The 15,920-nt window shown below is 46.0% G+C and overlaps 1 protein-coding gene across 2 annotated transcripts in view; it reads left to right on the forward strand.

Moving 5' to 3' along the window:
- The window catches only part of PANX1 (pannexin 1), a 39,378-nt gene extending 24,851 nt beyond the window's left edge, over positions 1 to 14,527 (forward strand). The window contains exons 3-6 of one of the 2 annotated variants that reach the window (XM_079928753.1): positions 7,711 to 7,815; positions 7,926 to 8,149; positions 8,791 to 9,449; positions 10,006 to 14,527. In XM_079928753.1, coding sequence (XP_079784879.1) covers positions 7,711 to 7,815; positions 7,926 to 8,149; positions 8,791 to 9,449; positions 10,006 to 10,085 — 1,068 coding nt within the window. In that variant the 3' untranslated portion in view covers positions 10,086 to 14,527. The remainder of the gene's footprint in view (positions 1 to 7,710; positions 7,816 to 7,925; positions 8,150 to 8,790; positions 9,450 to 10,005) is intronic. The other variant, XM_079928754.1, reaches the window with a different exon arrangement.
- Positions 14,528 to 15,920: the final 1,393 nt, after the last annotated feature.

Below are 15,920 nucleotides of genomic sequence, written 5' to 3' on the forward strand. Positions count from 1 at the left end.
CCCACATCCTGTCAGTCATGTGGGGATGGAGAAAGTGGCCCCATCGGGTCTGTCTTCATAAGGAGCTCTTAAACTCTTCATCCTTCTTTCCAGCCCCTAGGGCAGCGGCCGTCCTCTTGCCCATCTTGCCGCTGTCATTCCTACTCTCCTTCTACCCCTTTCCACATAATCACAGGTGTTCTTTTTTGCCTGACTGTCATTTCCCTAAACAAAACCCTCCAGTGTCCCTATGAAATGTCTTTATTTCTTTAAAAAAACAAAACAAAACAAAACTATTCTGGCTGACAAGGTTCAGTCTCCCTCTGGCCCTTGTGAACCGCCACAGCCTCACTTCCAAATCCGGTGAACTCCCAATGCATTTTCCCAGTCTCAGCTTAAATATCATTTCCACCTAGAAGCTTCCTCTAAACCTCTAGACTGAGGGTTGTTGCCAGTTCAGACTGCTTCAAGGGCCAGGTGGGCCAATGTGAAGCGTCCAGGAATAAAACTGTGGGCCTGCTGTGTAGACCGTAGACTGCATGCCCTGCCTCAGACATTCAGATCCTAGAAATGGGCCACTGGCCAAGCAGAATATCAACTGCACTCCACGCTGGTCTGTGTTGCGTGGGTGTGTATTCCCAGAGCAGCCTGCACTTTTCCTGGAATCACCCTGGGATATGGTCCTTACTTGCCTTAATTCTCCTTAATTGATTCTTTATTTCCAAGACTCTAAGTTCCACGCAGGCGGAGACCATGATGTGTCTTGTTCATCACTCTACCCCGAGAGCAATGCACAGTCCACAGTGGGCGATCAGGACACACATATGGAAGGGAGGAGAGGAATGAGGCAGCTTGCAGGTCATGATCAGAGCCAGACTTAGGTCTCTAGGAGCATTCTGACTGGTGCTCACCATGAGGGGGTTAGAGGCACAGGGTTTATGTGAACACTTCTCAGCGCACTTCCGATGCCAGAGTTAAAACCAGGAGACCCAAATTCCCCTCCCCAAAGAAGTTTCTCGGTGTAATATTGAAGTAGGTATTGGTGTAGTTTATGGCGGTGGTATAATTCATGCTGTCATCCCTCCCCACCTCCTTCTTTCATTTCTCCTGCCCTGTTTCTCCTCCCTTTCTCTCCCGCTCCCTTTATTTCTAGTAGCCTCTAGTATCTCTGAGGAGTCGTCTCCGGTGGAAGTATGGGTGCATTCACGGGGCCAGCAGGTGGCACTCTAGGACTGTTTGACAACCAGCCTTTTTTGGGTGTTCTGGTCTCTTTGTTCAAGTTCATAAAGTAAGCAACTGTTAGGCAAGATTTCTTCCTGAAACAGAAAAGCCAGTTTTTGACTCAAAAACAAAAACTTAAAACAACAAGAAAATAAAATGAACAGAGTTGTCAAATCTTGCTGTATTTCCTTTAAGTGGATTCACAGAAACTTAGTTGCAGGGGTTCCCTGAGGCTTCCAGACCAGAGTTTTTCAAACCTTAGCATCATCTGTGTGAAAACACAGTGTCCTAGGCCCCATCCAGAACACAAGTTGGAACCTGTGGGGTTAAGGCCAGGAATGTGGTTTTTTATCTACTTTTTAGGAGAGTCTGCTTCTGCTGGGCCAGCTTGGGTTCCAGTGTAGACACCACTCATCTAAACCAGGGTTTCCCAAACTCCGTGTGCATGCAGATCACCTGGAGATCTTACTGAAATATAGACTCAGATTCAGCAGGTCTGATGGGGGCCTGCATTCTGCATTTCTGACAAGCTCCCAGGTGATACTGAGGGTGCCTGTCTGTGGACCACTCTTTGCAAAGCAAAGGTCCAGGGCAGGGGCTGGCAAACTGACATACACGCTCTGGCCAAATCCAGCCCATCACCCGTTTCTGCAGATAGTTTTATTGGAATACAGCCATGCCCATTCATTTACACATTATTACCTGTGTCTGCTTTTATACTATGACTGAGGTGCCTAGTTGTGACAGAGGCCCTATGGCTCACAGGCATTTCCCATCTGGCCCTTTGCGGGAAAAGTTTTGCCCATCCCTGATCTAGAGCTCTGAAGCCCTCCCAGATGATCCAGTGAAAGAGAACTCCCTGCCTCGTACGACAGTCCGTATCACGTTCATACAGATCTTTAGGAAGGTTTTTCCTTGCTTCCTTGTAACTTGGTTCTAATTCTCTTGACAGGAGTCTTCTCTTCCTTCACAGACAAATGCTCTGCTTGCCATCTTCTCTTTGACAGGTCTCTCCTCCTGTTAGGTCCCTTCCAGAATGTCACCCAGCACGAAGCCTGCTGCCTTGGGTGTCTTCCCTTGAGTGCAGAATAGAATGACATACCCCCTTAATTCTCTCTCCTCTGTAAACTGCCCATGGAATGCATCAGCCTTTCTGGGGAGCTCTTCACTCATTGGACTTCCCACAATTGAGGTTATCTTGAAATGCACCACTATCCAAACAACATGCATTCAAGAACCCACATCTTTCACGAATCCTTATATGTCGCTTCCCCTATGGAATTTGTTCTTGGTTTACCTGCTTCCCGCTAACTGACCCTTAAACGTTAGGGTGTCATGTCCTCCCTGGTTCTCTTGTCTTCTTCTCCTTGTTCTCCTTGGACGATCCCAGCCATGTTCTTGGCTTTGACCATCTATAACCTACAAAATCCTTGCGAGGATGGCCAGGTTGTCTTCTTTTTTTTAGTTATGTAGACACACCTCCACCAGGGCAGTGCCTTAACTACACCTCCACCACCCCTGCCTTAACTACAGGTATCTCGCGTTCAGACTCTCATCTTCTCAGGTCTGCCTCACTCCCCTCTGCTGTGAATCTTTTCCTCCTTGTTTCTTTATTTCAACTACTGGTACCACCACCCATGCCCTCATGTAAGCCAGAAACCCAGGATTAGCCTTAGTTCTTCCCCTTTTCCATCCATCACTTCCAACTGGGCACTGGAAGGTATGTTCCCCCTCTGTGTAGTCTCAAGTCTGTCTTCCTCTCCCCACTGCTGCTGCCTTAGTTAATGCTCATCACTTACCCCCTCTTTGCTGCAGGAAGCTCCTGCCTCGTCTCTCCTCTCCAGTGTCTTCCTTTCTCCACGGCTGTAATAATCTTTCTAAAATAAATTCCCATCATGCCCTCCACCGGTGGCTTCCCGTACTGTGGGAGCTTCATAATAAGGTCCCTGCTTCCCCTTTGTATGAGTTTCCTAGGACTGCCGTGACAAATGACCACAAACTCAGTAGCTTGAAAGAACAGAAATGTCTTCTCTCCTAGATTTGGAAATCAGGGTGTCAGCAGAGTCGGTTCCTTCTATGGGGCTCAGAGGGGAGGGTCCATTGCATGCCTCTCTGCTAGTTTCTGGTGGTGGCCGGCAGTCCTTGACGTTCCTTGCCTTGTAGAAGCATCGCTCCAGTCTCTGCCTCTGTCTTCACGTGGCATCTCCCCTGTGTGTCTCTGTGTGCTTAGAGGGAAACCAGTCACTGGATTAGGGTCCACCTTAAGTTAGTATGACCTCATCTTCGCTAGTTACATCTGCAAAAACTCTATGTCCAAACAGTGTCGTATTCTGAGGTTCGGGGTGGACATGAGTGTTTCAACCTACTACACACCCTTCCACCCTCAGCTCTTACTACTTCCTCAGCTGTGGGCTTGCTCATTTCCTTTGGTGCCCGGGATGGGTGAGAATTCACCAGGTAGACAAGGAGAAAGAATTCTAGACAGAGGAAAGAGGATATCTGAAGGGCCACAGAGAGCTGAGTGTTAACATAATAGTGCTTTCTTTTTTGGCTTCATTGGGTCTTTGTTGCTGTGCATGGGCTTTCTCTAGTTGCGGCGAGCAGGGGCTACTCTTCGTTGTGGTGTGCGGGCTTCTCATTGCAGTGACTTCTCTTGTTGTGGAGTGTGGGCTCTAGGTCTGCGGGCTTCAGTAATTGTGGCACATGGGCTCAGTAGTTGTGGCTCGCAGGTTCTAGAGCCCAGGCTCAGTAGTTGTGGTGCATGGGCTTAGTTGCTCAGCGGCATGTGGGATCTTCCCTGACCAGGGCTCGAACCCGTGTCGCGTGCAATGGCAGGCGGATTCTTAACCACTGCACCACCAGGGAAGTCCCCATAATAGTGCTTTATGGGTTCTTTGTTGTTGTTGTTTTGCCTCACTGTACTTTAAGACATAGCTCAGATGTTACCTCTTTTACAAAGCCTTGCCTCACCTCCCCAAGGACATCTCTATTCCCTCAGTACTACATATTTTGTGATCATCACTTTTACGTTTTGATTATTTAATTATTAGCTGGTATTCCCACCTGACCTGTGTGGTCCTGGGGCAAACTGTGCACTTCCTCTTTGGGGCCATGCTCCCAGCCCACTGCCTAGTACCTGGCAAGTGCCCAGGAGATGTTTTTGAATGAATTTACCCATCTGCATTTAATCCCATAAGACGTGTGATCGCATCCATTTCACGGGAGGAGTTGCTCCGTCCTAATTGGATGTTCCTTTGCCTTAGATGAGCTAGAGGGGATTTGAACATGGAGGGAGGCTGGGGCGGATCCCCTCCAAGGTCCCTGCCGTCTGGAGGGTCTGTTGTTCTAACTACAACTCTTTCCAGAAACAAAACAAGATTTTAAGGCAGATAAAATAAGAGACTTTTCAGTCTCTTTCCAGAGACTGAAAAGTGTACCAAGTTCTTGGTTTCACCTTGCTGTGAGAAACTTCACCAACTTTGGGATAGCTCAGCACTAACTAACATGGGCATCGTACAGAATCATGCAGTCATAGCTTTGAAAGATGCCAAGCATCTCAGAACTCATTGGGCGTAGACAGAGCTTAGAAACAGAGCCGTTCCCATCCAGCAGATGTACTCGTAAGGCTCGGTAGTTTTTCCATGTTCCTTATTTGGACAAAGGATTTTAAAGACTATAATTTAATGCTTTTTTTTGGATTCTGATTTCATTTGAATTCATTTTAAAGCCATCTTGCTGCAGATTCACTGCAAATCACCTTTTTATTTTTGATGAAAAAGAAAAAAGAGGTTTAACTCTGGAGAAAAACTAAGAAACGGGGCATTCAACTACATTCCCCTAGAGGCGATCAAGGTGCAAGGATATTTTAGAAGAAAGCAAACACCTTTAAACATTCATGTAATACCTTTAAACATTCATTTATCAGATTTCAATGAGCTGTGTTGAACTGTTCATTGGTGCTAATTATTACACCGTGTTGGCATGTTAGAAAAATTGCTACAGACTGTAAACAGTCACTTCCTACTTCACAAGAACAGTTCGAGATAAAATACTATTATTCAAATAGCTTTGAACCAAAAGTGACTTATACACATATTCCACAGTCCCCAGTTAGGAATAGTTTTCCCTCTGTGGTTCCCAAAGGAAATGTCTGGTTCTTTCCGTTATGGAAACAGCACAAACTCTACGTCACGCAGTTAAATGTTTATACTAATGAGCACCCTTCAGAGTGACTAGGATTGAAGGAACACTGCGTTTCAGTGTAGCCAACTATGAGTTATGTAGCCAAAATGCAGCTGATCACAGCCTGTTGTGTGTGTCATTGTGTAGCAGCTCTTTGCAAATTGGATTAATAGTTGTTTGGTTTTTTTTGTTTGTTTGTTTTTGCGGTACGCGGGCCTCTCACTGTTGTGGCCTCTCCCGTTGCGGAGCACAGGCTCTGGACGCGCAGGCTCAGCGGCCATGGCTCACGGGCCCAACCACTCCGCGGCATGTGGGATCTTCCCGGACCGGGGCACGAACCCGTGTCCCCTGCATCGGCAGGCGGACTCTCAACCACTGCGCCACCAGGGAAGCCCGGATTAATAGTTTTGAGGACCCCATCCCATGCCAGAACCCCAAAGGGAAGCAGCTGCGTTGGTGAGGGCTTTGCGGAGTTTCTGAGCCATTTGTGCTATTTCTCTTGCCCTTGGGGCAGGGATTCCTAAAGTGGGCTCCATGATAGCATCAGGAAGTCCACGAACTAGGATAAGAAAACACAGGGCAGCTTTATTTTTTATGTACCTCAAGCTAAAACTTAACATTAAAAAATATGTATGTAAGTAGGCAAGAATCTATAGTGGTATTAGTTCCACGTGTGACTGTCACCAACAGAAATCGCAGCTATCTTAGAGTATTTTTTACTCTTCATCACTTCAGAGTTAGTGTGTTGTTGGACCATCTGTTAGATCCCGTTAAATGTGTTGACAATGACGCACATACAAATTTGTCTTTTAATGTTGTGACAGCTGTATGTCAACATCATCTATTTCCTTTGCGAATTTATGTGTTCTTTTATGCATTTAAAAACGTTATTCTTCACGAAAAACAAGGAAAGACTGAGGAGCTGTCACAGAACCAAGGTGTCTAGGGAGACGTGACAACAAAATGCAATGCATACCCTGGATGGAATCTTGAAACAGAAAGAAGACAATAATGAGAACACTGGAGAAATCCAAATAAAAGCCTGAAATGTAGCTAGTGGTAATGTGCCAACGATGGTTCCTTCGTCTTGACAAGTGCGCCATGGAGATGTCCGATGTCAACAGAGGGGAAAACTGGATGAGGGTTATTCGAGAACGCGCTGGACCATCTTTGCAACTTTTCTGTACATCTGATCTATAGTGAGAGTCACACTCTTACTTGGTCTGCTGCCGGCTCCCAGAGAGGTCGGGGTGGGAGTTTTGTGTCAACTCAAGGCCATCGTAGCCTCTTCCTGTGACAGCTCTGAGCAGCTGTGGAGAGAGACCAATCCAAAGGTAGGGAGGAGTTTTCCAGAGAAGTAAAATAATTTGCAGTGTATTATGGTGAAAGAGGCATGGTTCTGGGATCAGAAAGGTCAAGCTTCATATTCTGTCTCTATCACCAGCTTTGTGCTCTGTGGCCAGAAACTGCTCTGGGCGTCTTCTTTGCAGAGTGAGGCCATCGGCAACGGCTTTGCCAGGGTCACTGTGAGGACTGAAGATAACGTGCTCACTCACTAGCCTTTCCGTTGGTTTTAGCTGCTGTGTTTTAGTGCCTACGACGTGCCAGGCACCATGCAAAGCATTTTTCATAAATTATCTAATTTAATCTTTATAACACCTGTATTACGCGACCATTTGATAGATAGGGAAACTGAGGTCAGAGGCTCAGCAACCTCTCTGCGAAGACCGCTCAGCTGAGTTTAGTCTCAGATCTGTTCTGGCTGCAGCTTCCTGGTCTTCTCTGAGGCTAAGCCTTTCCTTACCGCCCCGCGGACCTGGTTACTGGAGACACTGCGCTCTCTCTGACTTCTGAATCCCCTCTCATTTGTTCTGAATGTACATCGAGATTGGGTTGCTCCCCTCATGACTGTCACCCATTGTGGTTGGCTTCTCCAGGCTTGAGATTATCTGGCTGTAAAATGAGGATGTTGGGTGGTCCTCACGGTCTGTCCACTATGGAAGTCTGTTCTGCATTTTGTGAATTTTACCTGCTTATTTCAGCTGTTTCATGGGGGTGATTACAGGATCACTGAAGCCAACATTTTTCTAATTTGTTTTGAGCAACGTTATGCATTTCTGTCATTCTCCCAAATTCCAGAGAGGGAAACAACAGAGTTCTAAAAGCCTTGGTGACCTCCTAAAACCATAGCAATTAAAAAAAAAAAAAGAAGAAGAAGAACCCAGAGGCCACTGTGACATTTACATGTTCCTTAATTGCGCTTTTGTCAAGGGATTATTCTAAAGGACAGGGAAATAATTTTATTTTTTTGGTTCCTTCTATAATTAGGGAGGAGACACCATGTGTCACCATGTAGCTGCCAACGATTTCAAATTAAAGTCTATCGAAGTGGAGGGGAAAGGTAGTTACCAGTGTCACGTATTACCTGGACAGGTGAATTTAGCCATAAGAAGTAGTTGTTGGAGAAAACCGCTAGCAGTGCTTAACATGGTTACTTCAGGGGGTGGTCTGTTGATCCCGTGATTCGCTCTCTTATTTTTCAGTTTTTCCCCTACATCCTGTTACTGGTGGCGATCCTGCTGTACCTTCCCTCCCTGTTCTGGCGTTTCGCAGCTGTTCCTCATCTTTGCTCAGATTTGAAATTTATCATGGAAGAACTTGACAAAGTTTACAACCGTGCAATTAGAGCTGCAAAGAGCGTGCGTGACCTTGACTTGAGAGACGGTGCCTGCCCAGCTCAAGAAGTTAATGAGAACCTGGGGCAAAGGTAACTTAGCCCCCAGCCGCTGGCCCATCAGGATTTGGGAGTATGAGTTAGCAGCCCTGCTCTTGCCCATCTGGGCTTAGGGTTCTCACTACCAGTACATGGGGAGCTGTCATCCACCTGGTGACCCCCTTTGAGAGCCAGGAAGGCCCACTGCCCCAAATCTCACCCTCACCTGTCTGCCCCAGCACCTGTCGTCACATCAAGAGTTCTTCCCTTGGGGCTTCCCTGGTGGCGCAGTGGTTGAGAGTCCGCCTGCCGATGCAGGGGACATGGGTTCGTGCCCCGGTCCGGGAAGATCCCACATGCCGCGGAGCGGCTGGACCCGTGAGCCATGGCCACTGAGCCTGCGCGTCCGGAGCCTGTGCTCTGCAGTGGGAGAGGCCACAGCAGTGAGAGGCCTGCGTACCGCAAAAAAAAAAAAAAAAAATTAAGCGGGGGAAAGTGATTTATTATTGCTTTTCCTTTTTTTTTTTTTTAAAAAAAAAAAAACCTGATTTTATTCCCTGGTACTCTAGTGAAGTTACAGGTAGAAAAGTACGGGAGGGAAGGCATTGGAGATTTTCGGTGTGATACTGTTGAATGTGTTTCTATTTGACAGTCTTGGTTAAGGGTTTAAATTATTTTTATTTGTTTCTTTTCAGTTTGTGGGAGATATCGGAAAGCCACTTCAAGTACCCAATTGTGGAGCAGTACTTAAAGACAAAGAAAAACTCCAAAAATTTAATTGTCAAGTACATCAGCTGTCGGGTGCTGTCACTCAGCATTATACTGTTAGCAGGCGTCTACCTGGGCTATTACTTTAGCCTCTCCTCCCTCTCGGATGAGTTCATCTGCAACATCAAATCTGGCATCCTGAAAAATGACAGCACTGTCCCCGATCGATTCCAGTGCAAACTCATTGCCGTCGGCATCTTCCAGTTGCTCAGTTTCATCAACCTCGTGGTGTACGTCGTGCTGGCTCCTCTGGTGGTCTACACGCTGTTTGTTCCATTCCGACAGAAGACGGATGTTCTCAAAGTGTATGAAATCCTGCCCACTTTTGATGTTCTGCATTTCAAGTCGGAAGGGTACAACGACTTGAGCCTCTACATTCTTTTCTTGGAGGAGAATATTAGTGAACTCAAGTCGTACAAGTGTCTTAAGGTTCTGGAGAATATTAAAAGCAGTTGTCAGGGCATTGACCCCATGCTTCTCCTGACAAACCTCGGCATGATCAAGATGGACGTGGTTGATGGCAAAAATCCTGAGCCCGTGCAGATGATGGCAGAGGAGCAGGGGGACCAGACGGCAGATCTCAAAGGTAGGCTTAGCTCTCAGGGTGGAAGCTGCGGAAGCCCACGGAGCACCTCTGCAGCCGCCTTTTATGAATGACCGACAGTCTTTACCCCTGCCCACCGTTGTTAAACCGTTTTCCTGGTGTGGTTTTAGGTGAAACCCCTCAGTGCTGGGAGAGAGAGGGGAAAGCATTGGTGCTGCCCCAGATTTCCAAAGGAAAGCATCTGTGCTTTCTCTGGGCTGTGCTGTCTTCCTTCTCCTCATTCTCTGTCTTTCTCATACTCCATCTCTTGCTCAAGCATTCTTCTCTGATGTCATTCTTGCTAATTTTTGTCTTGTTTTACCGGCTTTTCTCCCTATACTGCCGATCGTCTTGTCTGTCACTCTCCAACGCTTACAAAAGGGACTACAGTTTATTGATTTAACTGTCGCCCTGACCCAACTTCTGCTGCTCTGCAACGAGGCTAAGATTAACTGGGTAAGGCAAAGACCAGGAGGTAGATTTATAGCAGAAGTTCATTAGCGCCAATGGGTCCTGCCGAGGGACTTCCGTCATAAATGCTTGTTTTCCATTTTGACAGATTTGAATGGACACAGTGGAACGAAAATAAATAACGGAGAGCAGAATGCTCGACAGAGGCTTCTGGATACTTCTTGCTGACGATTTTTTTCCCGTGAACTTCAGATCAGCGACCTGGGCAACATGGGATTCATTTTGGCTGAAGAACCTCTGGCAGGTACCCAGCTGGTTCGCAGTAGATGGTTCTCAGCAGAGATACTGGGTATGTCTTACTGAGTCCCTGGTGAAAACGATGGTTAACAAAACGTTGTGGAGGATGGTTCGTGAGCTTCCTACGAGACAACGTGGAGACAAGTAAGCCACAGCAAACGTAGATGTGTACGTCATCATCAGACGGAAGGTGGAAAGACTAATCCTAGTAAGAGTAAGAGACCTTTTAGTGCCTCAGAGAAAAACACCTTTATGTACAGATAGTGCAACGAGCCTCAGAGCTACTGGAAAGCAAGGACTTTGGGATCCAATCACTTTGGAAGAGGTTGTCTGCAGGGAAGTCCTCTATGGTCAAAAGCATTTGAGACAGGATGTTACTTAAACAAATTCACAGAACACAGAAGGCTTAAAGTGAGGGACGTTTCGCCTATTACGATCAGAACGTATAAATGACATCTGCCACATGGGTGTGCTTGGAGCCAGAACAACTTCGCAGTTTATTTATATTTAAGAACATCTTTTAAAAATTCATTTAAATTTAGAATCGTGTGATGTCAAAATTGAAGGCATTTGGGAAGAACATTCTAGCATTGATGGGGAATTATAGAATAAATGTTACAAATGGGTATATAGTGTATCACCCAAGCATTGTTTCATAAACATTTAAGGCTGACCCAGAATATGAAAACCCTTTTTCCAATTCTGATCATGTAAATAGATCCTAACTATGTTTACATTTTATACAAAATTCTTAAAAATGACATCTGTGGGGCTTCCCTGGTGGTGCAGTGGTTGAGAGTCCGCCTGCCGATGCAGAGGACACGGGTTTGTGCCCTGGTCCGGGAAGATCCCACATGCCGCGGAGCGGCTGCGCCCGTGAGCCATGGCCGCTGAGCCTGCGCGTCCAGAGCCTGTGCTCCGCAACGGGAGAGGCCCCAACAGTGAGAGGCCCGCGTACCGCCAAAAAAAAAAAGACATCTGTGGACCTCCCTGTTTTTATTCTTAGAAAGTTAATACATTGCTAGTGAATAATCCTCAGGAGCTTCAAAGTTTATGGATGGCTCTTAGGGACAGTTGTTTACCTGATCTAATTACATAAGCTGCTCTCCACCTTTCAGAATATTCACAAAAGCAGATTTTATTTATGCTTCTGTAATGGTTTCTGAGATGGAAAGCTAATGATAAATATCCAGGATGCAATCAGTGTTTTAAATTATTCTTACTGCATAATATTTATTACCATTGAATAATAGTGTGACTTAGAAATGTCAGTAACCTAAATCATCAATTTGCTGCATTTTTATATCACTATATCTGAGATATTATATCGCAGTTCTCTACACTGGTTTCTTTTTATAATTTGAAAATTTTCTGAAATATATTTTTCTGTGCTATCCTTTTTTTTTTTCAAAAAGCCTCAACTTCTTTATAGATAGCCCCTAATTTATAGTTTGAAGTGGTAAAAGTAGGTACATTATTTTAGGGGACCAGGGACTCTCTAAGCCCTGTCACATGTAATTCTTTAATTAGAGCCCCTAACCTCTGCATCCCCCCATCCCTACTCTCTGAGTTCCAATAACATCTGTGATGTCCCGGACATCACTCTAGTGACCGGCTATAAGGATGTGAATAAGGCAGGTCCTCATCTTTGAGGAGTTTAGAGACTAATAAAAGGCAGTGAAGACAGAGGCAGGTATCTAGCGGAAGAGTGGCTACACTGAAGGCCCTTCCAGAAAACTCCCAGCAAATGCTCTGTGTTCTCAGGAGACACCATATTGTTCTTCTCTTTCCCATCATTTCTGTAGCTGATGGTTTCAAGAGTCTAGTTACAGTTCTTCCCAGAGGTTCTTGAGCCACGTATCCCCCAGGCTGAAGCTTAAACAAAACAATAACACAGACTGATTTTGAACAGAAAGTGCTCCAGTCACCTTTTGTACCTTACTTGCAGGGTCTGGGGAACCCAGGCCTTGGGGTACATGATGCTGTCCATGAAGAGTCATGGCACTAAGAGTCTGGTGTGGATGTCTGGTCACAAATTTTGGCTTGAGAAAAAGTGTTATTAGGAAAGTTAACTCCTCCATCCACTGCTGGCTTAGAGGGAGGACTCCGTTTGAGGTGGCAGATTTCCAAGGATGAGGAGTCATCATTGCTTTACAAAAGGGGGCAAACAGACCCTCAGTGACCACCGCCAGTAGTAGCTGACCTTGTTTCTGGCCTGTATCTTCCTAACAAACCACCACGAGGCCTCCAAACCAGACTTGTAACACCAGCATTACAGCGGGGGCTGGGACTGATTGTTCTGACAGCCGTGTCCAGCTCCACACTTAATTTCACCAAGGGACAGGCAGAGACCCTCTAATATGGAGGCTCTTAAACTTTTGGGAGGTTACAAGCCCCCCTTGTAAGTATATTCTTTAAAGCTGTGGACCCGCTCCTCAGATATACACACAACACTACATACACCTTCAAGGGTCATGGTGGTCCACGCACCCCAGGTGAAGAAGCTGTGCTGTAACGCCTGGGGACCGAGCCACATGGCAGGGAGGCTCCCGTGACCCTTGTGGAAAGCATCTGCTTTCGACAGTAAGTCTCAGCTGTACATTTACTTAGTGAAACCACATTTGCACACTTTTGAATGAACTGTCGTCCCCTTTGAGTAACTGACATCATTTCCTAGAGTCAGACTGAAAAAGTCAATTAAAAGAGGCGGTGGGGTGGGGGCAGTAGCTTGGAGTGATCAGGGAGCTGGCATGGACTGCGATTGTCTCTCTGGCCACCAGAAGTGATCTTATTCCAAGCCCAAGTCATCGTCCCTGTGCAGCCAGCCTCACTGGAATGTGGGGAGAGAGGGCATACACCTGACCTATAAGGTGCTTTGTCCTACTTTGTAGTCGTCCTGGGAGAACGCGAGAAACGTCCCATTGTATGGCGGGTCTGGTTGCATGTTTGCGTTTCATGTGTGGAAGCTTCGTCCTGTTCCGAGTACCCTCTCCTTTCCAAAAATGAGCTAAGGTGGGATGGCAGGGCACCGTGGGCATTGGCCCTGTGAGAACCGTTCAGCTCTTAGAAGCGGATTGTTGCACAGCATTTAAAATGCGTCCGTGTTGGTTTCTTTTGCTTATCTCCGGGATAAATCGAAGATCTAGGAGGGTGGGAGTTTTTACCCATTGCTATATCACAAGCTCCTGAAAAACAGTGGCTGGCGTGTAGTAGGCATTCTGTAAATATTTGAATAAATGAACACATCGTTATAATAAATCCTAGTTTGTGGGCAACTGTAATTTGTTTTTAAAAGGCAAATGGTCCTCTGCAAGGGAGGGGAGGGTCATTTGGCCTCTTGGTGGAGAGAGGAGTAGTTCTGCAAATGAATAGGTTTCTGCATGTAAGTAGTGACGATTTTTAGCTTTTTATTGTGGAGTAAGTTGTGATCACTTTCCAAGTTCAATACAAGTTCAGTGTTGCCTCGCAGTGATTAAGGCAATTGAAATTATAAAGGTCCTTGTCTCTGTAATTTCCCAAAATAACCTCTTGAAAAGGGATGTTGAAATGTGCAATTGTGAGTAACTGAGGTTTCATCTGATGGCACTGGGATGAAATGGCTCCTTCTGGGCAGTCATTGGCATTTTTGCCCTATTTTTCACAAGTAAAGTGAAACCTTCGAAAAAGGTTGGCAAAGATGATATTGTGTGGTTTGTGGAATATAATAGATATGAGTCTGTGATTGATTTGTCCTGCCTGCTTTAGATGAAATGTATTGTTTCTGGGTTCTCATTTTAGCTGTAAAAATACTTTGTCAGTTAAAGCATGCGGTTTGATCAGTCATTGTTCTTCAAGTTCCTGAAATTTATAAAAGTTTCTTATGCCTTGAGTGCCTCCCCCTGCCCCACCAGAAGAGGAAGAAAGAATTCCACAATGTCACAAGCGTTTCCTACAAAAACTGAAGCCATCTGCTCCTCTTTAACAAGTTGGCTCTTTTTAAAGCACCAGAATGACAATTTGATGGTATTCTATAATGTGGTGCTAGGCGTAAATTCTTTCTAATGACTGCATTTCTTCAAAACTTCTAATGAAAAATAAGTACGTTCTTTCTGCTGTGTCATTTGGTAAGAATGATTGGTTTCTATTCCACAGAGGTTGAAGGATGGGAACAAATTACGGTCTTAGAAGATGACCTTTTAGAAAAACCAAGAACCTTGAAAGCTCTGCATTTGGGTGGTTATCCCTGTTATATTTCATATTTCCACATATGTCACCTGTCCACGTCCTACATTCTGACCACGCTGACTTCTGTGTAAGGAGAGTTGAAAGACTGAAAATCAAGGCTGCTGTGTCTATACATACAAGCGAAACTGTTTTTGTTCTGCACTGGCCTGTCTACCTAAATAAAACTTCTTTTCTAATGAAAAATGTGTCTTAATATTTCTCACCTTCTCTTCAGGGAAGATGTAGCAGAAGCTCAGTTCTGAAATGTCTTGAGGCTCATTCCTCTCTGCTGGATACACAACATTCAGTAGGCTTCATGGCACATATTAAAATCCATTTGTCAGTAACTAAAGGAAGAAAGTCCTTGATGAAGGGCCCACAGATTCTGGAATTTCTAAAGCAGAAATCAGATGCTTTCTGATTGGGAATTGTTTGCCTGGGGTTGGAGAGCAAGGAATAGAGGCTGTCTACTGCCAAACATGGGTTGGCCTGCCTCCCTCTCTTAAGAAGGGGACTTCCTTGTACAATGGTCAATTAACACAATTGACTGTTGTGGGTAATAAATGCTGCATGAAATCTTAATACAGTGCCTGCCGCATAGTGAGTACTCCGTAAGTACTAGCTGCGACTGTCATCACCTCCTCTAACTCCCCCACTGTTTCCTAGGGTGCCCCCCACAAGGAACCTTGGAGGTTGTATTAGTTGCCTCTTGTTCCATAACTCTTTACTATAATCACGACAGCTTAAAGCAACACATATTTGTTATCTGGAAGTTTTCTAGGTTAGAAGTCTGGACATGGCTGAGCTGGGTCCCCTCCCCAGCGTCTGACAAGGCTGCAGTCAAGGTGTGGGTGGGCAGCGTTCTCATCCGGAGGCGACCCTGGGGAAGGAGCCGCTTCCAAGCTCCCTCCGGTTGTTGGCAGAATTCATTTCCCTTGCGATTGTCTGACTGCTTTCTCTGACCGTTCGCCGGAGGCCACCCACAGGTCCTGGCATGTGAGTTTCTCTAACATGACTGCGTAAGTCAAGCCCATAGGACTGTCTCTCACAAAAGGAAGGGCCTGGTCCCTCTTAAGGGTTTTGACCTGATGAAGCCTCTCCCCCTTGATGAACTCAAAATGAACTGCTTTGCAGCTGCATTTCATCTGCAAAATCCCTCCTCCTTTGCCTTGTTCTGCTGCCTAGAGGCGAATCACAGGTGCTGCCCCACTCGGGGAGGAGATTACACAGGACGTGAACATCAGGGAATCACGGGGGCCACCTTAGTGTCTTGCCTGCCAGGGAAGTCATCCTAAATCCCAGCCTCTCTGTTTCCGAGCCTATGGTTTAACCTACCCCGCACCCTTCTGAGGCGCTCGTTCCCAACACTGTTTTTCAGGCTCTTGTCACTGCTTCCCTGAATTCCTCTAATGGTCCTTCTGTGTCTAACGCCTCTTCTGCATTCAGTGGCCTTCGTGGGAAGCAGATCTGATAATGCCAACCCTCATCACCACCCCAGCCCCACCACTTCTAAATCCCTTGGGACTCTCCATGGATTTCAGTACAAAAAGCAAACTTGGGCTT

The sequence above is a fragment of the Stenella coeruleoalba genome (assembly GCF_951394435.1).
Source record: "Stenella coeruleoalba genome assembly, chromosome: 8".
Classification (NCBI taxonomy): Eukaryota; Metazoa; Chordata; class Mammalia; order Artiodactyla; family Delphinidae; genus Stenella; species Stenella coeruleoalba.